This window comes from Gracilinanus agilis, chromosome 4 (genome assembly GCF_016433145.1).
Source record: "Gracilinanus agilis isolate LMUSP501 chromosome 4, AgileGrace, whole genome shotgun sequence".
NCBI classification, from domain to species: Eukaryota; Metazoa; Chordata; class Mammalia; order Didelphimorphia; family Didelphidae; genus Gracilinanus; species Gracilinanus agilis.
Window position 1 is genome coordinate 102,235,783 of NC_058133.1, and position 21,809 is coordinate 102,257,591.

General features: G+C 35.5%; 1 protein-coding gene across 1 annotated transcript in view; it reads left to right on the plus strand.

Annotated features, from left to right (window-relative positions):
- The window catches only part of CAMSAP2 (calmodulin regulated spectrin associated protein family member 2), a 170,043-nt gene that overhangs the window by 136,437 nt on the left and 11,797 nt on the right, over nucleotides 1-21,809 (plus strand). The window contains exons 7-14 of the mRNA XM_044674426.1: nucleotides 1,706-1,799; nucleotides 6,044-6,137; nucleotides 9,593-9,669; nucleotides 9,956-10,025; nucleotides 10,356-12,576; nucleotides 14,136-14,272; nucleotides 15,006-15,226; nucleotides 17,410-17,482. Of these exons, the coding sequence (XP_044530361.1) occupies nucleotides 1,706-1,799; nucleotides 6,044-6,137; nucleotides 9,593-9,669; nucleotides 9,956-10,025; nucleotides 10,356-12,576; nucleotides 14,136-14,272; nucleotides 15,006-15,226; nucleotides 17,410-17,482 (2,987 nt within the window). The remainder of the gene's footprint in view (nucleotides 1-1,705; nucleotides 1,800-6,043; nucleotides 6,138-9,592; nucleotides 9,670-9,955; nucleotides 10,026-10,355; nucleotides 12,577-14,135; nucleotides 14,273-15,005; nucleotides 15,227-17,409; nucleotides 17,483-21,809) is intronic.

The window sequence follows — 21,809 nt, forward strand, 5'->3', positions numbered from 1 at the left end:
CATTTCCTATGTATTAGGAGAATGGGAATAAATCACTTCATCAGTAAGCATATGTTAAAGGTTTAACAATATGTGTAACATGTTCTTACTGATTGATGATTTGTGGTCCAACAATTTGAATTGAAATCTATTTTCCTCTTTCTTCTGACTTTGATCATTTAATGGTTCACTTATCTCATCAGTATGGGTATTTCCTTCATCTGTATAAATTGCAACTCATCTATACTTTCTCATCCTATGCACCAGTTATCTCCCATCCCATGGATCTGCCACAGATTCCACTCAACAGACTGAAGACCTTCTCTAGTTCTCTTGAAATAGTGTCCGTACTATATGTTGTTATATGTTCAACCAACCTTCCTCTTTTTCCAATTAGATAATATCATTTAAGTTGATTTACTTATGTAGTTCTTCACTGGTGATTTGTTGCAGCCTCCTTACATGCCCCCAAGTACTTCTCCATTGTCATTTGGGTGACTTTGCACTTCTGTTTCTTCAAAACCATGGTATATTCCATTGCTTTAGAGCAGTGATGGACAAACTTTTTTAAAGAGGGGGCCAAAGGAAAGGAAATGCTCATCTGTCAGTCTGTTTCTAAGGCAACTCTTTCCAAGTTTCATTGTATTATATCCTACTTATCATATTTGACAGATTAGGAATAATGTCACTTGGGGCTAGATAAAACATTTCAGGGGGCTGCATCTGGCCCATCACTCACTTAGGGCCATGGAATATCTCTGAAAGAATATTGATATTAAAAAATGGATCATGGGGCAGGTTGGTGGCTCAATGGATAGTGAGCCAGGATTGGAAATGGGAAATCCTAGATTCAAATCTGGCCTCCACACTTTCTAGCTATGTGATACTGGGCAAGTCATTTCCCCTTTTTCTCCATTGACAGCCTTTGCTGTTCTGCCTCATGGTTGTTACAAAGACAGAAAGTAGGGTTTTTTAAAAAAAGAAAAATGCCCAGAACACTGAAAGGAATACATAACTTGCAAAGGAGACTAAAAGTTTCTTAATTTGGGTCACCATTAACATAAAAGTTCTAATGGGAGGCTAGTTTATTATGGAAGGTCATTCACTTGTTTTGTGGCACATGGAATTTATAAGATATAATAATATAATAAAGACAGAGACAGAAAGAATGAATACTTGAGTTTTCATTTCCTATTCATCTTCATATTCCTAGTTTTTATTGTGGACATTTCAAGTATTATATGCTTTTCAGGGCTTTGATTTTTAAGTATGATAAGTATTTGCAAATGTTTGTACATTTCAGTATAACTAAGAGTCATTCATAAAGTTCTTAGGAGTCTTAAGGAGAGGAAAAAAGGATGAGACAGATTTTTGGACATTGCTAATGTGAGAATTTGTTTTTCTCCTGGATAAGCATATATATCATAACCTATTATATATATTTATAACAAATTACATATTATTGCCATGTTAAATATTATATTATGTTCCATATGTTAAAAATAAATGGTAACAAAAAAAGAATACATCTCCTATCCATTTAAAAAAATCTATTTAGAACCTTTGTTATTTTGAACCCAGGATACTTAAGGAAAGTCCAGAAAGACAGGAGCAAAGCTGATATATTTATAACTTTTCAGATTTAATTCCATACCTTTTTTTTTCCACATAAGATCAAATTTTGTTTATTTGTAGTTCGATGTTAATTTTCTTAACCTTCTTACAGAATAATTATTTAGTGTTCATGGCAGAACTGTTCTGGTGGTTTGAAGTTGTGAAGCCATCGTTCGTACAGCCTCGTGTTGTCATTCACCCACAAGGTAAAGAAGAATACAAACACTTAAAAATTTTTTATGAACATGTGCAAAACAAAATTTATTCATACCCACCCCTTGCCTACCCTTTTAAAAATTAGGCCTATAATACTTTATAAAGCAATACTTCAGATGTATCAATTCTGAGCATATTAAAAAACCATCACTTCTGTGAGGGTCCAAGGTACTGATTCATAAGGGAGAAGACAAAGGAAACAGAGCAAAGAGGCATTGAGGAAGGATTTTAATGGACCGTCCATCCTGTAATGGCTCTAATTTGTAGTTCTGGCATTGAGTTATTTTTAGTACCATATTTACCTGATTCCTGCCCAAGTTTCTATATATTCCTACTCCCACCTTTAAATCAGATTTTGAGCATTTTATTCAATATGTTAAAATTATTATTTTTTAACTTTAGTTAGTTAAGTTAACCTAACTTAAGAACAGTTGTTTATTCAAACCTTAAAGCCTAAAAAGACTTCGTGAGTTTTAAAATATTATATTCCATTGATTTCTGGAATTTTGAGAAAGAAAATTTTAGTAAACAAGGGAAGGGAATAAACATTTGTTAGGAGCCTCCTCTATGCCATGTCAAGCACTCTACAAATTACTTATTTATCAAATTGAAGTGAAGACACTTACTTACAAATATATATAGAATACAAAGCAAAGAGGTATTCCTGAAAGGTTATTTATAAAACAAAATTTGTTGTAGCCAAAAAAAAAATTCTTTGACTTATACTATAAAATTGAAAACGTGTTTCTATAGAAAAAAAATGTTTTCTCCAAGGGTTAGTTTATTCTCTGATTTCCTAATTTTTTACTTGTAACTGTTGTTACTGTAGTACACTTTTTTTTCCTCCATTTCTCTTTTATGTAAATGTATAGGGTTAAAGTCATTGAGCAAGATCTTACCTCTTTTGTAAGGCAGATTTTTAAAAAATGACCATAGGTTTACTGGGTAGGGATCTCTTTGTCTTCCCTGCTCTTTGTCTTGTCTTCTTCAAGTCTAGTTGTCCCTTGCTCTGCCTCTCCAGAATGTTCTTACCAGTACCACAGATCCCTCTCCCTACATCATTTTGTCACCTTGCACAGCAGCAAAATGAGAAAATGGGCAAACCTCTATCCTTCTCCCCCTCGTCCTACTCCTCATAACAATAATAATAATAGCATATTTATAACACTTTAATGTTTACTAAGTGCTTTACAAATATAAACTGAGCTAATTCTCACAACAGTTCTGAGAGGTAAGTGCTAATTTTAGCTTCATTTTTATAGAGGAATAAGCTGAAACAGACAGAAGTAGCTTGACCAGAATCACACAACTTCAGTGTGTGTGGCCCATTTTGACCTCAGGTCTTCTTGACTCCAGGTCCATCACTCTGTCCCCAGCTGCTCCTAGTTGCCCTGGTTGGCTTTTTCCAGGCAAGCAACAGCCAGTTTTTCTCTTCTGCTAGGAGATTCTCCTTATTTGCAAGACTGGGAAAATTGTATATTCCATACTTTGGGAGCTTTTTTTTTTAGCCCATGGATCATATTGTATTGGGCAAAAAATGACAATGGATCACTGTACTACCTATGGTAAGAGAAAGACTTCTTATTTTATATAATTTTTCTAGCTTTTATGAGTTAAACTCAGTTTAAACACCATGCCTTAGGCCAAATTGGTATCCTCTGTACTTAAGAGATGTGTGGTTTCATCAGTGTAGGCACTTTTCCCACTGATACAATATGTAGCCCTTTTATGACTTGATAGATGGGTCTATAAGAGAGTTGCTATGGCTGAAAAATTTATCTCCCCATTATCAGCCTAGTTATGAGCTTCTCCAGATTTAGCTGTGCTGGTTCTCACAAGACCAATGCCAGGCTACAAAGTCTTTCTAGGTTGGTGAAGATCTGTTAGAACTTAACACATAGCATTCAAGAACCTAGAGTACCCAGATCATGATGTTTGGTCACCAGCTAAGCAATGGAGGAGAAATTTTTAATGAGAAGCTTAATTCTATAAACTATTACATTAAATTAAAGTCATCCATACCACATTTCTCCTTGATTTATAATTTTGTTTTTTAAAAAGTATATCATATACATATATATATATATATACACACATATAGCATTACATGTAATATGTGTATATTCTACATATATACTATAGCAACAAAAACCTATATTCAGGTAAGCTTTAAGGACAGTTTTCAGTAGATCATCTATAAGAATACCATTTAAAGTCTTCAATTTAAAAGATCAAGAACCATCCATTTTAATATTTACAAAAATTAAATGTTTAGGAAAAGAAACAACCCAAACCTTGTTCATTAATTATTAACAGAAGCTTAACCTGGACATGTTTGAATTGCCATTTCAGTGAAATATTCTCGCTTGATTGGGTGAGAGGAGATCCTTATTTAATTACTGTATCGGAAGAATACCATTCTTCCTCTCTAATGCTATATATAAGTTAAAGAAATTAAGGCATCTATACCTGGTTAAAATCCCATTGAAATTTTGTCTAAATAAAATACCCAAATTTTCTTTCATTTAAAAAAAAACCTATTTGTTTTTATTCTAACTTTATATGTATGCAGGATTAGTCCAGTTATAGGTGACTTTTTTCAACAAGCCTCACAGCATAATTATAGAAAATCCTGAACACTTCAGGAATTGCCTAGAAAGAGCTGAGGTTTTAAAGACTGTTTTTAGTGGAGAAACAATATTTGGGATGGTTTTTCTTTTAACATTTATAAGGACCAATAAAGAAACAACAATCTTTGAGGTTTCTTTTTTTTGTTCTCTTTTCCTTAATTTGTAAAATTCATAAACCTATACAGACTTGGGCTAGGGATGACCTGGTAGTTGCCACCAAGTTCTTTTTGGCCCTTCTCAGTTATCAGTATTCTCTTAACCCTCAGGTCCAGTAGGGACAATGCCTATTTCCACCATTCGCCTCTATAAAGCTTGGAATTTCATAACGGTTTTACTAGTTTACTAAAGGGGAAAGTATCAGAAAGGTAGAGATATAAAATTAAATGAAACCTTATAGAATGACAGTTTCAAGTGCCCTATCCTGATTTCTATCATTTTTGCCCCTGTTTACATTCAGCCCCAAGGTACTTTAATCATTTCCTTCTTGACTCTATCCTCTCTTATATTGAAGGTAAAATGAGACAGTTCTATCATCAGTTTGTTTAGGATTCTTTCTCCTCCAAAAATTTTCTAAATCAAAGAATTTTTTTTAAGACATTGCCAGTGTTGGGGAGGTGTCATCCTTAATTCTTCACTCTTATCATCCAGTCATTAAGTCCTGTTATTTCTACCTTTGTGACATCTCTCAACTGCCTCCTTCTCTCTACTTTTCACATTGCAGCAACCTAGGTGCAGACCTTCATCACCTCACACCTGGGGTATTGCAATAGCCTGCTAGTTGTTCTGCCTACCTTAAATCTTTCCCTACTCCAGTCCATCTTCTACTCAACTGTTAAACTGATCTTCCTAAAATACAAATCTGACTTTTCTCCTTCTCTTCCTCCCTATTCAATATCTTCCAGGGGCTCCCTAACCCTTTCAGGATCAAACAGAAAATCCTCTTTTTGACTTTCAAAGCCTTTCATAACCTGACCTCCTTCCTCTTCTTCTAGTCTTCTAAAACCGTATGCCTCTTTATGTATTATTTAGTTCACTAGCACTGGCCTCTACTGTTCCTCAACTAAGTTGTCTCTGGTTGCAAACATTTTTTTCTCTGGTTGTTCCCCATACCTGAACTACTCTCCCTCTTCATCTCTACCTCCTGTCTTCTCTGGCTTCCTTCACATCTCAACTCAAGTCCCTATCTTTCTGCAAAAAGCCATTCCCTATTCTCCTTAATTTAGTGCCTAACTTTTGAGATTTTTCCCTGTATACATTTTGTTCATACATAATTGTTTTCATCATCTCCCTCATTGAATTGTAAACCCCTTGCCAGCAGGGACTAATTTTTAGCTCTCTATCACCCATGTGGAGTGCAGTACCTGCTACATAGTAGATGCTTAATAAATGGGAATTGACCAACTGCTGAGGATGAAATTTAGTTTTGCTCCCATTCTGAGCCAACCCAGATCCCTAAAGAATATTTTTCTCATGTTGCCTATTGTAGGTATTTATGCCAAACAGTGAAATTTTTTTAGACTTTAAATCACATTATTTTAATGTTGGAAATATTAAAATATCAACTAAAGAAAATTGTCATTTAAGACTTTCATCTTCTTTTTCAGCTGAACCTATGAAAGATATGCCTTCTGTTCCAGTCTTGAATGCTGCCAAAAGAAACTTTACAGATGGTTCATGCAGTTCTGACTTTCCTACAAGGTAGTAACAGTGGTACATCACCATTCTTGCAATAGTTATTGATGAAACTACAGCAAATTCTAATTTCCTTGAAAATAAGTAAGAAGTTAATAAATTCATTGGGTATTTTAGTAGCCCACAAAAACATCTTTTAGTAGTATTTAGCACCTTTGTCTAAATAAAGTTTTCTTTCGGTTACATTATTTTACATTATTTCATAGAAAAGTATACTCTGAATCCCTAACAACCATATTAAAACTGAACCTTTATAGCAGTTTGTTTATAAGATTTGCTAAAATGAAATCAACTTCCCTTTTTTGGGTAAACGTGCCTTTGTTCATATATTTAGTTGATTGGTTTAAGATGATAAGCAAGTTCAGTTATTTGAGTTTTCTTTGTATTTGTTTTCAGGAGTTCAGATCATATTGATATCATATTATTTCTTTTAATGTGAATTTATAGATCTTTGCAGCAAGTTTCCCTGATAAAAGTCTCATTTCTAAGATACATAGGGAATGAAGAACAGCTAGATAGCTCAGTAAATAGAGAGCCAAGCCTAAGGGAGATCCTGGTTCAAATCTGACCTTAGATACTTCCACTGTTTTGTGACCCTGGGCAAGTCACTTAACCCCATTTGCCTAGCCCTTACTGCTCTTCTGCCTTGGAACTGTATTTATTATGGATTCTAAGCAAAATGTAAGGATTTTTTTAAGGATATATAGGGAACTGAGTCAAATTTTAAAGAAAAAAGACCCATTCTCCAATTGATGTGGTCAAAGGGTAGCTAAGTGGCTCAGTAAGTAGAGAGCCAGGTCTGGAGCTGAAAGGACTTGGGTTCAGATCTGGCCTCAGACACTCCTAGCTGTGTGTCCCAGGGCAGGTCACTTAACTGCCCTTGCCCCCTTGTCCTTCTGTCTTAGAGTTGTTACTAGAAAACAAGAATTTAAAAAAAGTGGTCAAGATCACTATCACCTCACACCCATCAGATTGGCTAAGAAGGCAAAATAGGAAAAAGAAAATGATAAAACAGGCACACTAATTCACTATTAATGAAACTATGAGTGGTCCAGTTATTCTGAAAAACAATTTGGAACAAATCCTAGAAAGATATTAAGCTGTGCATACCAAGAAATACTTCTACTAGATCTATATTCATAAGAGAGTAAAGAAGAAAAAGTCTCATCTATACAAAGATAAATATTTATAGCAGCTTTTTTTAATAGTGGCAAAGAATTGGAAATTAGAGGGTGTCCATTAATGGGAAATTGCTGAACAAGTTACAATGTCTGAATGTTGATGGAATACTCTTGTGTTGTAAGAAATGATGAAGGGAATGATTTTGGAAAAACTTGGGAAGACTTGTATGAACTGATACAAAGTGAAGCAAGTAGAAACAATTTGTACAATAACTGCAATATTATAAAAGAGTTAGTAACTCTGAAGAGTCTAAAATTTTCAAGTCTTTCAATTAGTAGTCTTAGTAAACACCCATCAACACAATGACCAACCACAGTTTGAAAGGACTTATGATGAAACATGCTCCCCACCTCAGAGCTGACACTTGAGTGCAAATTGAAATGTATCTTCCTGTTCTTCTCTCTCTTTGTACATGGGTAATAGGGGAATTTGTTTTACATGACTATACATATTTGTATTGAGTATTATTTTTCTTAGCCTTCTGAAGGGGAAAGAGGAAGGAGAAAATTCAGAACTGAAAATGAAATAGAATTTATACTTTAAAAATGTGAATTTCCCACTACAGTGAATTGCACTATAATAAATACTAATCAAAAACATTCTGTAAATTTTAAAGTGCTATATATGTTGATTTTTATTTGTCTTGTAACTGAAAGCTAAAAATAAGAGAAGGGAGGGAATGAAAGTTTTTTTGGCTTTTTTTTTTAATTTCCACAGAAAAACACATTTATTTGTAAAATAAATTCTCCAGAATTCACAAATTTCATTTCATTTTATGTTTATGAAACCTCTGTAAGTCTGATCTTAACAGCATGTTTTTTATACAGATTATACAGCACAAAGCAGGAAAATGATTTTGTTAAGCCCATTGTTCAAGTAAAGCTTAGAATGTTTGACTGAATAAAGTATACACCTTCAACAACAACAACAATAAAAGTCTTAAGCATTCTGTGTCATGGTAATGGACTAGAATAGGAACAGTTAGCTAGCTAATTGTACCCATTGTACAGTGTTAGCTTTTATTGTAGATGTCCCACAATGTTAATGGGAACTATACCATAATAATGTATAAATCAGTTATTCTGTCTTATGAAGATAGACATTCTGTGTAAATTTATAATTTAATTATAATAACTCAGTGAAAGCTATCTTTAGTGTTTTCATTCTTACATTGAAGATCTTCAGGATGACCTATCATAAATAGCATTCTTTTTCAGTTTGTGTCAGTTCTTGCCCTACTTACATATTTAGACCAATACTTCCACTAATAATGCTTGTTGCATAATAAAACCCTCATTGAGGGCTCCCAGGCCTGGAAGAACTTCAGGTTGAAAGGACATCAGCTGCAATTCTCCATAGACGCCTTTCTTCAAAATGAGGCAAAAGAAGAAGTCAGATAGAGAATATCCCCATAGCAGCTAACATTGTCATGTTAAGTTTGATGATTAGGTTGCAAGGCCTTGTGGCTTTACATCTCCTCTAATCTTTGTGAATAAGAAAATCAAGGTTTAAAAAAATACAGACATATAAAATATTATATGCAACTAGTCTTAGTGGTATAGATTCATCGGAAATCCCTTCTAGTGGTGATCTAGTAAGTATCTGATAAATGTTTATTAACTGACTGATCTTAAACCTTTTTAAAGTCATCTAATTTTTTTGTTCCTTTTGTTATCATCTTTAAAATGAGACTAATATGTTTGCTCCAACTTATAAGAAAAGTATAAAGTATATGTCAAGTATCATGAAATTTTTGGTAGAAGGCAATATTGTGTGTGTGTGTGTGTGTGTGTGTGTGTGTGTGTGTGTGTGTGTGGTAGCTATTATTTACTTACATAGTGTACTCTAAGGTTTGCAAATCATTTTTCTAAGATTATCTCATTTGATCCCCAACATCAACTCCTTGGAGTATAAAAGTTGTTTTTATTCTCATTTTACAAATGAAGAAGCCAAAGCAGAGAAGTTAAGTGACTTGTACAGGTTATCACCACTATTGTTCCTAAGACAGGATTTGAACTCAGGTTTTCCTGACTCCCAAATTGAGTGTTCTATCCCCTGTTCCACCTAGCTCCCTCACATGTGATCACAATTATTATTATTATTTAGTTTTCCTTATTGATTAATAGGTGTGAGGTTTGAAAACTGAATAAAGTTTCTATTTCTTAATCTTCATAGTGTGAATTAAGAGGTGATGGGATTGTTTATATGTCCAACCATAGTACATATACATAGAATTTGTTGTGTAACAAAATGTGTAATATTACATCAATTCGTTTTAGGGAAAGTACTGCATTTTCACAATCTCATCATCATCTGCCTGCCAGAAATCGAGGCTCTCAACCACCATCTGATTCAGGTATTTAAGTTAATTTGTTTTTTGGCTTTGAAATAATCACCAAAAACAAACATTTGGAAAGAAATAGAAACAATCATTTTCTTAACCTGAAATAAGGCTGATCTATCTAATTTAAATAGCTCATGTTTCATTTACTTTTTTTTGTTAATTAAAAAGTCTGTAGTTTTCCAGATTGTTACTTTGCTTTTTGAACTTCTAATTACTTAGGCTTTTAAGAGTTCTTCTATTTTCTTAAAGGAAAAAAATTGTTTTCTTATGATAAAATGTTTTCATTTTGTATTTTAAGGAGGAATTAAAAGGTCTACATCTATGTCTTATGTTGATGGCTTCATAGGGACATGGCCCAAAGAAAAAAGGTAAATAAAAGATGTTGTTTTTAAATATAGCCACTAGGTCAAATTGGTTAACAAGATTACTTAATCATAGTTTGTATTTAGTACCTAAACTGGGAAGGGTTAGAGCAGGAATGTAGTTATTTAAGAGATTACATATAGTTAAATTTAGAAGCTTAGTGGATAGGTTGCACTTCTTGACATTCCATGAAATCTCCATAATCATAAGCAAGTAAAACAGAAAAATTTTTCCCCTCTAAAAGGTTCATCCCAATTATTTTATAATATTGGAAGCTGTTCTTTTCTTGAATTATATAAGAATTTTATCCCAATTCTTTTTTTTTCTTTTTAAAGATCATCAGTACATGGAGTTTCATTTGATATTTCTTTTGATAAAGAAAATAGTATCCGGAAACCTGCTCCAAACAGAGGAATCACTCGATCTTTTAGTAATGAAGGTCTTACACTAAACAATAATCGTATACCTAAACACATCAGGAAAAATTTGTCCTTCAAGCCCGTAAATGGAGAAGAGGAGACAGAAAGCATAGAAGAAGAAAATAATGTTGATTCCCAAAGTGACCTCAAATCTTATGTACCCCATAGTACAACTGAACTAAATTCTAATGAAAATATTCATTATAAGCTTCCAAATGGAGCTTTGCAAAATAGGGCACCTCTAGATGAGTTTGGCAACCAAATTGAAACACCAAGCATTGAAGAAGCCTTACAAATAATTCATGATACTGACAAATCTCCCTGTGTGCCCCAATCAGACCAAATCACAAATGGGTTCTTTCTTCATAGTCAGGATATATGTATCCTTAATTCAGATTTCAAACTAAATCCATCTAGTCCTGACATCATAAGTGACACAAAAGGAACTCTGAGTCCTGTGACTGACACTACAGAGGTAGATACTGGAATTCATGTTCCTTCAGAAGATATCCCAGAAACAATGGATGAAGATTCTTCTTTGAGAGACTACACTGTTAGTATGGACTCAGACATGGAAGAACCCTCCAAGTTTATTCAAGATTATGATATGCGAGTTAGCAACCATAGGGAAGCTTTAAGTCCTTGTCCAAGTACTATGAGTACGAGGTCTCAACCAGGTAGTAGTGCTTCTTCTAGTTCTGGAGTTAAGATGACAAGCTTTGCTGAGCAGAAATTCAGAAAACTCAATCACACAGATGGCAGAAGTAGTGGAAGCAGTTCTCAGAAAACAACCCCAGAAGGCTCTGAACTGAATATTCCTCATGTTGTTTCTTGGGCACAAATTCCCGAAGAAACAGCTCTTCCTCAGGGAAGAGATACTACTCAGCTACTGGCTTCTGAAATGGTCCACCTTAGGATGAAACTAGAGGAGAAAAGGAGAGCCATAGAAGCCCAGAAGAAGAAAATGGAAGCTGCTTTCACTAAGCAGAGACAGAAAATGGGCAGAACAGCCTTCCTTACTGTAGTGAAGAAGAAAGGAGATGGAATATCTCCACTTCGGGAAGAAGCAGCTGGTGCTGAGGATGAGAAGGTCTATACCGATCGAACAAAGGAAAGAGAATCACAGAAAGCAGACATACGGACTAATAAGTCTGCAACAGAAGTAATCAAAGACAGTATTGAGAACTCTCAAGGCAAATGGTTAAAGTCTCCAACCACACCTATAGATCCTGAAAAGCAATGGAATTTGGCCAGCCCCTCTGAAGAGACTTTAAATGAAGGAGAAATTTTAGAATATACAAAATCCATTGAAAAGTTAAATTCATCTCTTCATTTTCTACAACAAGAAATGCAACGTTTGTCATTGCAACAAGAGATGTTAATGCAGATGAGGGAACAGCAATCTTGGGTAATTTCACCTCCACAGCCTTCTCCACAAAAACAGAGTAGAGAGTTTAAATCTTCAAGGCAAACAGGACTGTCATCTCCAATTGTGCCATTCTCTTCAGACTCCCCTCGACCAACTCATCCATCTCCACAGTCCTCTAACAGGAAGGGCTCCTCCTTCCCTGTTAAAATTCAAAGAACTCCTAGACCAAATGAACTTAAAATAACTCCTTTAAATCGCACCTTAACGCCCCCCCGGTCTGTAGATAGCCTTCCTCGGTTGCGGAGATTTTCACCAAGTCAAGTTCCCATTCAGACTAGATCTTTTGTATGTTTTGGAGATGATGGAGAGCGTGTATGTGAACCTCAGTTAAAGGAATCTAAACCTGCAGAAGAAGGAAAGGAGGAAATGGAATCTAAAGGGTCTTTGGAACATCATGTTCACAAACTAGAGGAAAAGGAGCTCAAACCTGTGGAGTCAACAGTTTCTGAAATACTGTCACAGCCTGTTACAGAGACTGTATGTCTTACACCAAATGAAGATCATCAAATAAACCAACCTACCGTACCATCTCAGACTTCCACTTTGCCAGCTCCAGCTCCTAAAAATGTTAATTTAATTGAAGTTTCTCTCTCTGACTTGAAACCTCCTGATGATAAGACTGATATATCTGTTGAAAAATATGAGGGAGAAAGTGATAAAGAACAATTTGATGATGACCAGAAAGTATGCTGTGGATTCTTTTTTAAGGTATGTAATTTTTTGTGCTGACATCTGCCAGATAATACATGTTTGCTTTTATTCCAAGTTGATTTTTTTACCCTTCTATCACTATACATTTGTTGGAGTTCGATGCTGTGGTCATGGTCCCTGGTTGATTGATGGAAATTGTAACATCCAAACATGCAGTAATCTCCATAGAACAGTGAAAGATAAGAGTTGAAATGTGATGCTAAAATATCCTCTCTGAATATAGACATCAGTTTGCATATGTATAAATGCCCCCTGATTCTCCTCCTCCCTTATAAAAAGCCTTTTAAAAATAAAACAATTTTTAAATCTCTCAAAGAATTGCCATTTCATGAAAGGGATTGGAAAATATAGTTATGCATTTTAGATTTTGCCTCTAGCTGTCTTTTTTTAAACCTATATTTCTTTTGCATGTTTTTCTTAAAAATTTTTATTGAAATCTTTTGTTTATGTATCGCTTTAATTTCAGATCTCTCTTCCCCTTCCCTACTCAGAGAGCAAAACCTTGTGGTGAAGAATAAAAAGAAAAACAAAATGAAAAGGAATCAGTTTAGTAAGACTAATAACATCAACTTAGATGGCAGTATATACAATTACACTTTTTTAAAATTTAGGATAAATAGGACTATATAAAGTGTATACATTTTCATAATCTATGAATGCATATGGAAAATTACCATATATGTTTTGAACAATGATACATGTAAAACTCCATAGAATTGCTTGTTGGCTCCAGAAGGGGTATGGGTAGGGGAGGGGAAAACACATGAATCATGTAACCATGGAAAAATATTCTATTTTAATCAAATAAATAAATTTTTAGAAAGTTTTTTTTTTTTAGAAAAGAAAATTACCGTATATAACTGGAGTGAGGAAGAAAGTACTCTGCATATCATGGTTTCTCCTAGAAATCTGAAATAGACTTCTTCCCCTCTCTTTTGTGGGATACCACATTGGCCATGTAGGTGTCACACATGGGAGTATGGAAGAGTCTAGATTGGCCCCTCAGGAAGGGTCCCCTGCACAAACCATTGTGCTCAGAACAAAGCAGAGCTGTCTGTGGCTGACCCCACCCAAATAAAACCCCAAAATATTACTGCTCTCCTTTGAGCTATATTTTACATTATTGAGGTTGGCTAAGTCAGCATTAGCGTCTGAGCTGCCACATCCCAGAAAGTCCTCTGTGCTCTGCTTAGGAGCACATCAAGCCCTGGTACGTGCACAGATAGCTCCCTGGACATAGCCTGCCTCCATGGAAGATGGCGGTGATACCTGATCACTCTTAAAACTTTGCCTTCCACCTTGTTGATTGTTAACTGTCCCTTCCTATCTCTGCTGAGTAATGCTCTCTTGGAAGAACACTGTCTGTTTGCCCTCCATTAGAGGCATTCTTTTTAAGTTGGTATGAATCCATTAATCAACATTGGATTTGGTCATTCAGTTCTAAACCACCTTTACTGTATGCTCCAGTCTACATCTTTCCCATTGTTCACTTGAAAATTAGAGTGTAGTAACCTGAGATTATTCCTCTGCTTTCTTTTAAATTCTTCTGTTGTTAGGATGATCAAAAAGCAGAGAATGATATGGCAATGAAACGGGCAGCTCTGCTTGAGAAACGATTGAGAAGAGAAAGAGAGACCTTGCTTCGAAAACAGCAGCTAGAAGCAGAATTAGAGCATAAGAAGGAAGAAACAAGGTAAGGCCCTGAGCCCTTAGAAGGCAAGTGAATGATTGCAAATGTAATTGTGTGAAGGTTTTTCATTGAATTTGAATGTATTAATTGAATCGAATGTATTAAAATAGTATGCCTTATTCATTTGTGTTCATTGATAGATTTTATGTATGCTGGGAGTACTAATTCTGTAGTATGCTATACATGTAGATAAAGATATTAATTTCTAAGTGTTTTTTTAGTTTTCAGAGTATCTTCAAACTGTATTTTCCCCTAAATGGAGTAGTACATTTTCATGAGGTTTAATTTTCTTGTAAACCCTTACCTTCCATCTTAGATTCAATATTGTATTCTAAGGCAGAAGAATGGTAAGGGTAGGTAATGGAGGTTGAGTGACTTGCCCAAAGTCACACAGCTAGGAAGTGTCTGAGGTCAGATTTGAACCTAGCATCTCCCATATCTAGGCCTGGCTCTCAATCTACTGAGCCACCCAGCTGCCCCCAGGTTTAATAGTTAACAGTCTTAACTGTCTAAAAATATTTGTATTGAAAATTAAATTTTTCTAATTTAATATGAAATAAAATTAATGGTTATTTCGGGAAAATATTGGTAAACATAACCAGATTTTTTGAATGCTTTGAATACTTTTCTTTTCTCTTGTTTCATATAAATACAACTTTTCATATAGTTTATGCTTTATATGCAGATGCTTTAAACAGTGACCTATAAAGAAATTTAACTTGATTTGCTTTCATAGGCGTAAAACTGAGGAAGAACGCCAGAAAAAAGAAGATGAAAGAGCACGTAGAGAATTTATTAGGCAAGAATATATGAGAAGAAAGCAGCTGAAACTCATGGAAGATATGGACACAGTGATTAAGCCCCGCCCTCATACAACCAAACAAAAAAAGCCACGTCCAAAATCCATCCACAGGGATCATATTGAATCGCCTAAAACACCAGTCAAAGGTCCACCAGGTAACAGCTTGTTGGAAAAGAGTCTGTTCATATAAAAACACCAGCTTGGTTTGAGATACTAACTTGACTGTGGATTGATGAGCCTCTTTTGCTAAATTGATCATCTAATTTGGAACTCTGCATGCATCTTAATTGGAAAGCCAAAATGAGCAGACAAAAGTTATGTAGTAGAAACACATATGTGCATGCATATATATATATATATACATAGATATAGATATAGATAGCTAGATATATAAGCACAAATATGAATGTTAAAAAACACTAACCTGTTTGGTACTTTTGCCACTGTTGTATACTTTTCAATTACTAACTCACTCTCGTACTTGCAAACTTAGGAATGTATTATAATTTGGGAAACATGAAATGGACAAGAAAGATTTCAGCATAATAAGAAATGTAAGGTAAAAAGTCCTTAAAAATCTCCTTTAGTATAGGAACTCTTCATTTCTTATATCTCAAATTAATCTTTTCTCTTTCATTTATGCATGGTTACTACTTCTTCCAAAAATCCTTATTTTCTTTGATCTAATACTTTGGAAAATTTGGCAAGATTCTCTTAATCTTTTTAAAGCCTAAGAAAATTCTACACACACACATACACACTCTCTCTCTCTTTCTCTCATTCTCACTCTTGCTCTCTCTCTCATGATTGAATATTCATGTATTTGAGATGGAATACTGTTGCTCTTATGCAAAAACTATTTATTAATTACATTTTATCCACTACTCAATAGATATTTCAGTGGGAAAAAAATCACATAAATACTTAGTACTTCAAATACAAGTGATAGGATTATAGCTTTTGGGCTGTAAGGGACTTTTGAGGTCATTTAATCCAACCCCTTTGCTTTACAATTGAGAAAATTGAGGTTCCAAGAAGTTGAGTGACTTGTCCAGGGTCACACAGCTAGTGTCTGGGGCAAGACTTGAACATGGGTCTTCCTGATGCCAAATTCTGGACTTTATTTGCTATGTCATCTTGCCTTTATTTCACCAATGAAGACACTCCCTCTTGACATAAATCAGAGCCCTTCCCTTCTTCCTTCAAAAAAACAAAACAAAACAAAAAACCCCTTACCTCTGTCCTGGAGTCAATACTAAATATCTGTTTTAAAGGAGAAGAAAGCAGTAAGGGCTAGGCAATTAGGGTTAAGTGACTTGCCCAGGGTCACACAGCTAGGAAGTATTTAATGTCAAATTTGAACCCAGGACCTCGTATCTCCAGATCTAGTGCTTTTCTACTGAGTCACCTACCTCTCCTAACTTTTTTCTTCTTTAAGGGATATACTTGTGTTTATTGTAGTAGCTAAGCTAGTAAGAAGCTGATTGATTTTAGTAGCTGGGCTGGTCCTCAACCAGCTCAATAACTCATCAACAGACTCTACTCAGAGGCTTTTCCTTTTTGTCATAACTTGCCCAAGCTCATGCCCAGCTGGCCTAGCCTTTGGCTTCATATAAGGTACCTTCCATGTCAGGGGTCGGCAATGTATGGCTCTCGAGCCTTATCTGGCTCTTTTGAGGGCCAGATATGGCTCTTTCTGCAGGAGCCATAAAGTCAATTTTTTTTTCAGGCGCTGTCACAGGAGCGCGCACTGTGAGCACTGTACAGCTCTCACGAAATGACATTTTAAAAAATGTGGCGTTTATGGCTCTCACGGCCAAAAAGGTTGCTGACCCCTGCTCTATGTCATGATGAGGCATCAGATTAGAAAATTAGAGGAGAAAATACTTAGTGTTACCTGAAGAAAATGTTTCTGTATTTAAAAAGCTTACTTTTTCCACCCACCAATGAAGGATTTTTGTGATAGCTTTATGTCTCACAGAGTTGAGGGTTTTGGTTGTTTTTATTAAAATATTTCCTTATGGGATCATTATCTTATCTAGCAAGTTAGAGCTTGCCTTCTGGAAGCACCAAATTTTAGCAACAAATTATAGTACTTGCTTGTCATGAGGGTCAGTTATATGTTATCATATTCATATTTACATTTTACAGAAATGGCATAAATACATATATGCATGCAGCATAGTACATGTTTAGATGAATATGAAGTAAAAAATATGATAGAAGCTTAATCTCTATGTGCTGGTGTTATCCAATGAACAGACTCTTTGCTATTTGCCTGTTTAAAAATTCTAACTTTGTTTTTATCCAGGGTCACGAATTTATCGTGTTTTTTCAGTCTCTAGCCTTTCTTTGGCATCACTGAACACAGGAGATAATGAGAGCATCCATTCAGGCAAGAGGACACCAAGGTAAAGCAGTAATCATTAACATTTTTATTGCAGAATAATGCACTTATCTTATCTCTGATTATCTCTAAATAAGTCAAAGAAAATCATCTCCTAATGCCCTTATGGCTCCATTAACCTTTCATTTAAATAATCATCTCCATCAATATCCAAGACTAACTTTTATTTTCCTTAAGAAGACAACCCCACACCCCACCTCGTCATGGATTGTCAACACTTTGTGCTGTTCATGAAAACATACGCATGAATTGTTACTAATTAAAATTGTGCTAAATAAAATTCTGATTTTTTTTGTGTGTGAATAAAGGAAGAGTTAAATGCTGGGTTTATTGTCTCTTTAGGGGAATGATACTCTGCTACTAATTTGTCAGTTTATTACCTGAATTCAGTTTTTATGCCATAGTTCCTCACAAAAAATTATTTTCCCCCAAAATTAAATAATCAGAGTTGGAAGGGCCCCAGAGGCCATCTAGTCCAATCATACCAAAATGAAAATTTAACTTAGCAAAAAAATGTCATAGGATCTTTCTTTAATATCTCTAGTAGGAGGCAGCTGGGTTGCATAGTGGATAGAGCATGAGATCTGGAGATCAGGGTGGGGAAGAGTCCTGGGTTCAAATCTGGCCTTAGATATTCCTAGCTGTGTGACCCGAAGTCACTTAACCACAATTGCCTAATCCTTACTGCTCTTCTGCCTTAGAATTGACCTAAGACAGAGGGTAAGGGAAAAAAAATACAAACAAACCTTTAGTGAGGAGAAACCCACTATCTTTTAAATGAAATAGTTCTCCTTAGCAATAATTCAAATTGCTTCTGTTTATGATCCTGGATCCAGACAGAACTAGTCTTATTCCTCTTTCCTATTATAGCCCTTCAAGTACTTTAATACAACTATGTTCTCTCCCTCTTCCAAGTTTTTTCCACACTAAAGATCCCCAAGTCCTTCAACCATGCTCAAAATGCACGCAGGCCATCTTTTTATGAGAAGTTAAAGGGGTCCAATACTACTCCACTATTTAGATTAGTAGTAAGAATCAATGATTCCTTTAAAAGAATGCCAGAAAGGAATCATTGTGAAAACAAATCAGAAAAGGATATGAAGAGGGAGGTAGAGGGGAATCCTGATATATGTCAGAAGTTGTGGAAGAATGTAACATGGGAGAAGAAAGAACTACTGAACACTTAGCAATTGTTAAAGATCTGGAGTTCTTCCTGAAGAGAGAGCTCTCTATCTCATTAGGTAAAGTGTCCGGTTATCCTCCAGGGAACCATCCTTGAGTGAGAAGTCATCAAGTAAGGGCACAGAAGGCAAAGAGACATGTAGAGAGGTGGTTGATAACTGCCCGCTAAAAGTGACTGAGGCAGCTCCTTGTTGATCTGAGAACAATATAAAGGATTACTGTCTGAGATATATGTATCTAGAATGTTACAGAAAACCTTTCCAAGCTTGTCAAACCTGATTGCTACCATTCCTTTCTCTTTTTTTATTTTATTATTTTATTTTTTTAAACCTGTACCTTCCATCTTAGAATCAATACTGTGTATTGGTTCCAAGGCAAAAGAGTGGTAAGGGCTAGGCAATGGGGGTTAAGTGACTTGCCCAGGGTCACATAGCTGGGAAGTGTCTGAGGCCAGATTTGAACCCAGGACCTCTTGTTTCTAGGCCTGGCTCTCAATCCACTGAGCTACCATGTGCTCCCACCTACCACTCCTTTCTGGTAATTTTCATATGAACTTAGATAAGATTAATTACCAAAAGGGATTCGGAAAGTATTAATATAGAAATTCTCAGTCAAGAAATGGAAGACCTTGTGACAAATAGGTTGTCCTTTTTAAAAAAATAATTTGAAGATATTTCATCAGTAAATCTCAGAAGAGGTGTTTACTTGCTTTTTTTGGCCTTGATCTTCCTTAGGTAGAATTTTGTAGTGCAGAATAAATAGTTCTACTCAAGGTAGAACTCCTTGCCATTTAGTATGGAGCCATCTGCTCAATCCAGTGGGCTCACTGCCAGCAATTTACTTTGCTTGTACTGCTCTTCAAGATGCAAACTGATCCTAGCATCCTTCTTCTATTCTTCATATTTCTTTTGGATCTTCTTTGTTTCTTGTTTAAAATTTCTTCCTCAGAAGTCACTTTTTGCCTCCTTATTTTGTTCAAAGATCAGGCCATAATGGAACTCATACTTCCATCAATATGGTGATGCAGTTGATGAGTGGAATGCATTTCTTCACCAGCATCTTGGTCTATAGTTATAATAAATACTCTGAGCCCCAAGAAAAGTTGCCCTTAATGTAGCCTCAGTACCAAAGACTTCTTGTTGCCACTCCAGACTTGTACTGTGTGAATGCAATAAGACCCAGTCTTGGTATTGACTGGCAAGGGGTCCAGCTCATCCTTGTGTTTCTTATGTGAAGGCTTCTTCTTGTCCCCAGCCTTGCAATATTTGTGGCATTTGTCATTGGTCAATATTTATAAGTGGTGCAGGCTGCCATAACTAATGTTTTCATTAAGGCTAGGATCTTAGATGAGAAAGGGTAGATTTGGGTAGTTACCAAGTGGTAAGAACATCATATCTAAGAATAAGATTTGTATTTCTGGACTACATTTTAAAATATATATATGAATGATGGACTCCTGTCTAGGGAGAGAGCATACACCTGACAAAGACTTGTAAAGATATGTTTGCCTGGAATCTTGAAAATCTAACCTAAAGAATTTTAAAACTGAAAAGGAGGAGGGAGAAAACCACCTAGATCTATTCATCAATAGTGGAAATAACCCAGATATGCCATAGGAGATGAACCTCTTTAAGACCTAATAATATACCCATCTCAGAGATCCTCAGATACAGTGTGGATAGCAAGCAAAGTAAACTTAGAGACCCTAATGCAGAGAAGCAAATTTAATCTTACAGATATCACCGACACTTGTTGGAATGAAATCCATGATTAGACCTCCAGTTCTGGGACAAAAAAAACCTTAATTAAAAGGAGCTGGATAAGGTGGTGGTGTTAGTGGTAGTGATGGCAGTAATTACAAGATAGATTCAGGAGAGAAAATTTAAGAATCAAAGAAATAATGTGTGATGGAAAGCCTTTTGTGTAAAAACCAAGACATGTAGAACAGAAGCGATGTTGTCATGAAGAGTATACTTGTAGACCACCAGGACAAAAAAGAGTAAATAGATCATAGGAGTTGCAGAAACGTCACAGGCCTGGCATGAAGAAGACAGGCGATGGTAGTGATGGAGGACTGGGAGAACCCAGGGAAATGGGGATCATCTGGCACTTTCTTGGCCTAAAGCAAAACAGCTAGTAATTTCTCGACACCTTCATGATAATTTCATCCTTCAAAAGTAGAATAACCAGTGAGAGAAACTGGTATTCTAGATCTCATTCTCACTTACAGAGGAGGAACTGGTTGCTAGGTTAGAAATTATTAGTTTCTTAAGGGAAATGACCACTCCACCTTAGAATTTGTAGTAGAAGAGGAAAGTTGGGCATACGTTGATCTGTGCTCCAGATTCTTAGAGGGAAAATTTCAAAGGGTTGAGAGAAAAGGATAGTTAGTGTCCCATGGGTTCAAATTTTACTAGATATTCAGCCCAGGTAATGTGAGAAGCTCAAGAATAAAATTTTGAAGACATTAAGGAGAAACATTCCAGTGATGAAGAAAAGTGTGTGTGGGGAGGGAGGATTTGTATAAAGAGATTGATATGGAAGCACAAGAAACTTAAATAACCAACTTTGATTGTAAGACATAAGCAGGACATTTAACTGGAAATGGATACAAAAGCCCTAGCATATTGTTAGGTGTGCTAAAGGTCATTTTTAGTTGAGGATGGTAAGGAAAACTAAGGATAATTGGGGAAAGGGTATCAAAGAGAAGATGAGAATAATTTTTATAGTAAACTGTTACAATAATTGCTGCTCAGCCCTTCCATATCTCATGACAATGAGAAAAAATTTTAGACTAGAAAAATCCTAACAAAAATTGCAAAGGGAAAGTTGACACAGAAGTTAAGTAAGGAGATAGGAAAGTTGCCTTTGATGAATTCAGGTTACCAGGGTCAGATAAACTATATCTGCAGATACTGAAGGAACATTGTCAGTGCATGACTATTATGCATGACTATGCATATTTTAATGGACTGGGCTTTTATTTTTCTTGCTTTCTAACGATTGGGAGAAGAATGGAGAAAAGAGAGAATTTGGAACTGAAAATAAAATTTTGAAATCTTGAGTCTGATGTACCCACAATCTATAAAAAATTGAAACTATACTATCTCATAATATCATCCTCTATAACTTATTTCCTATTTCCCTTG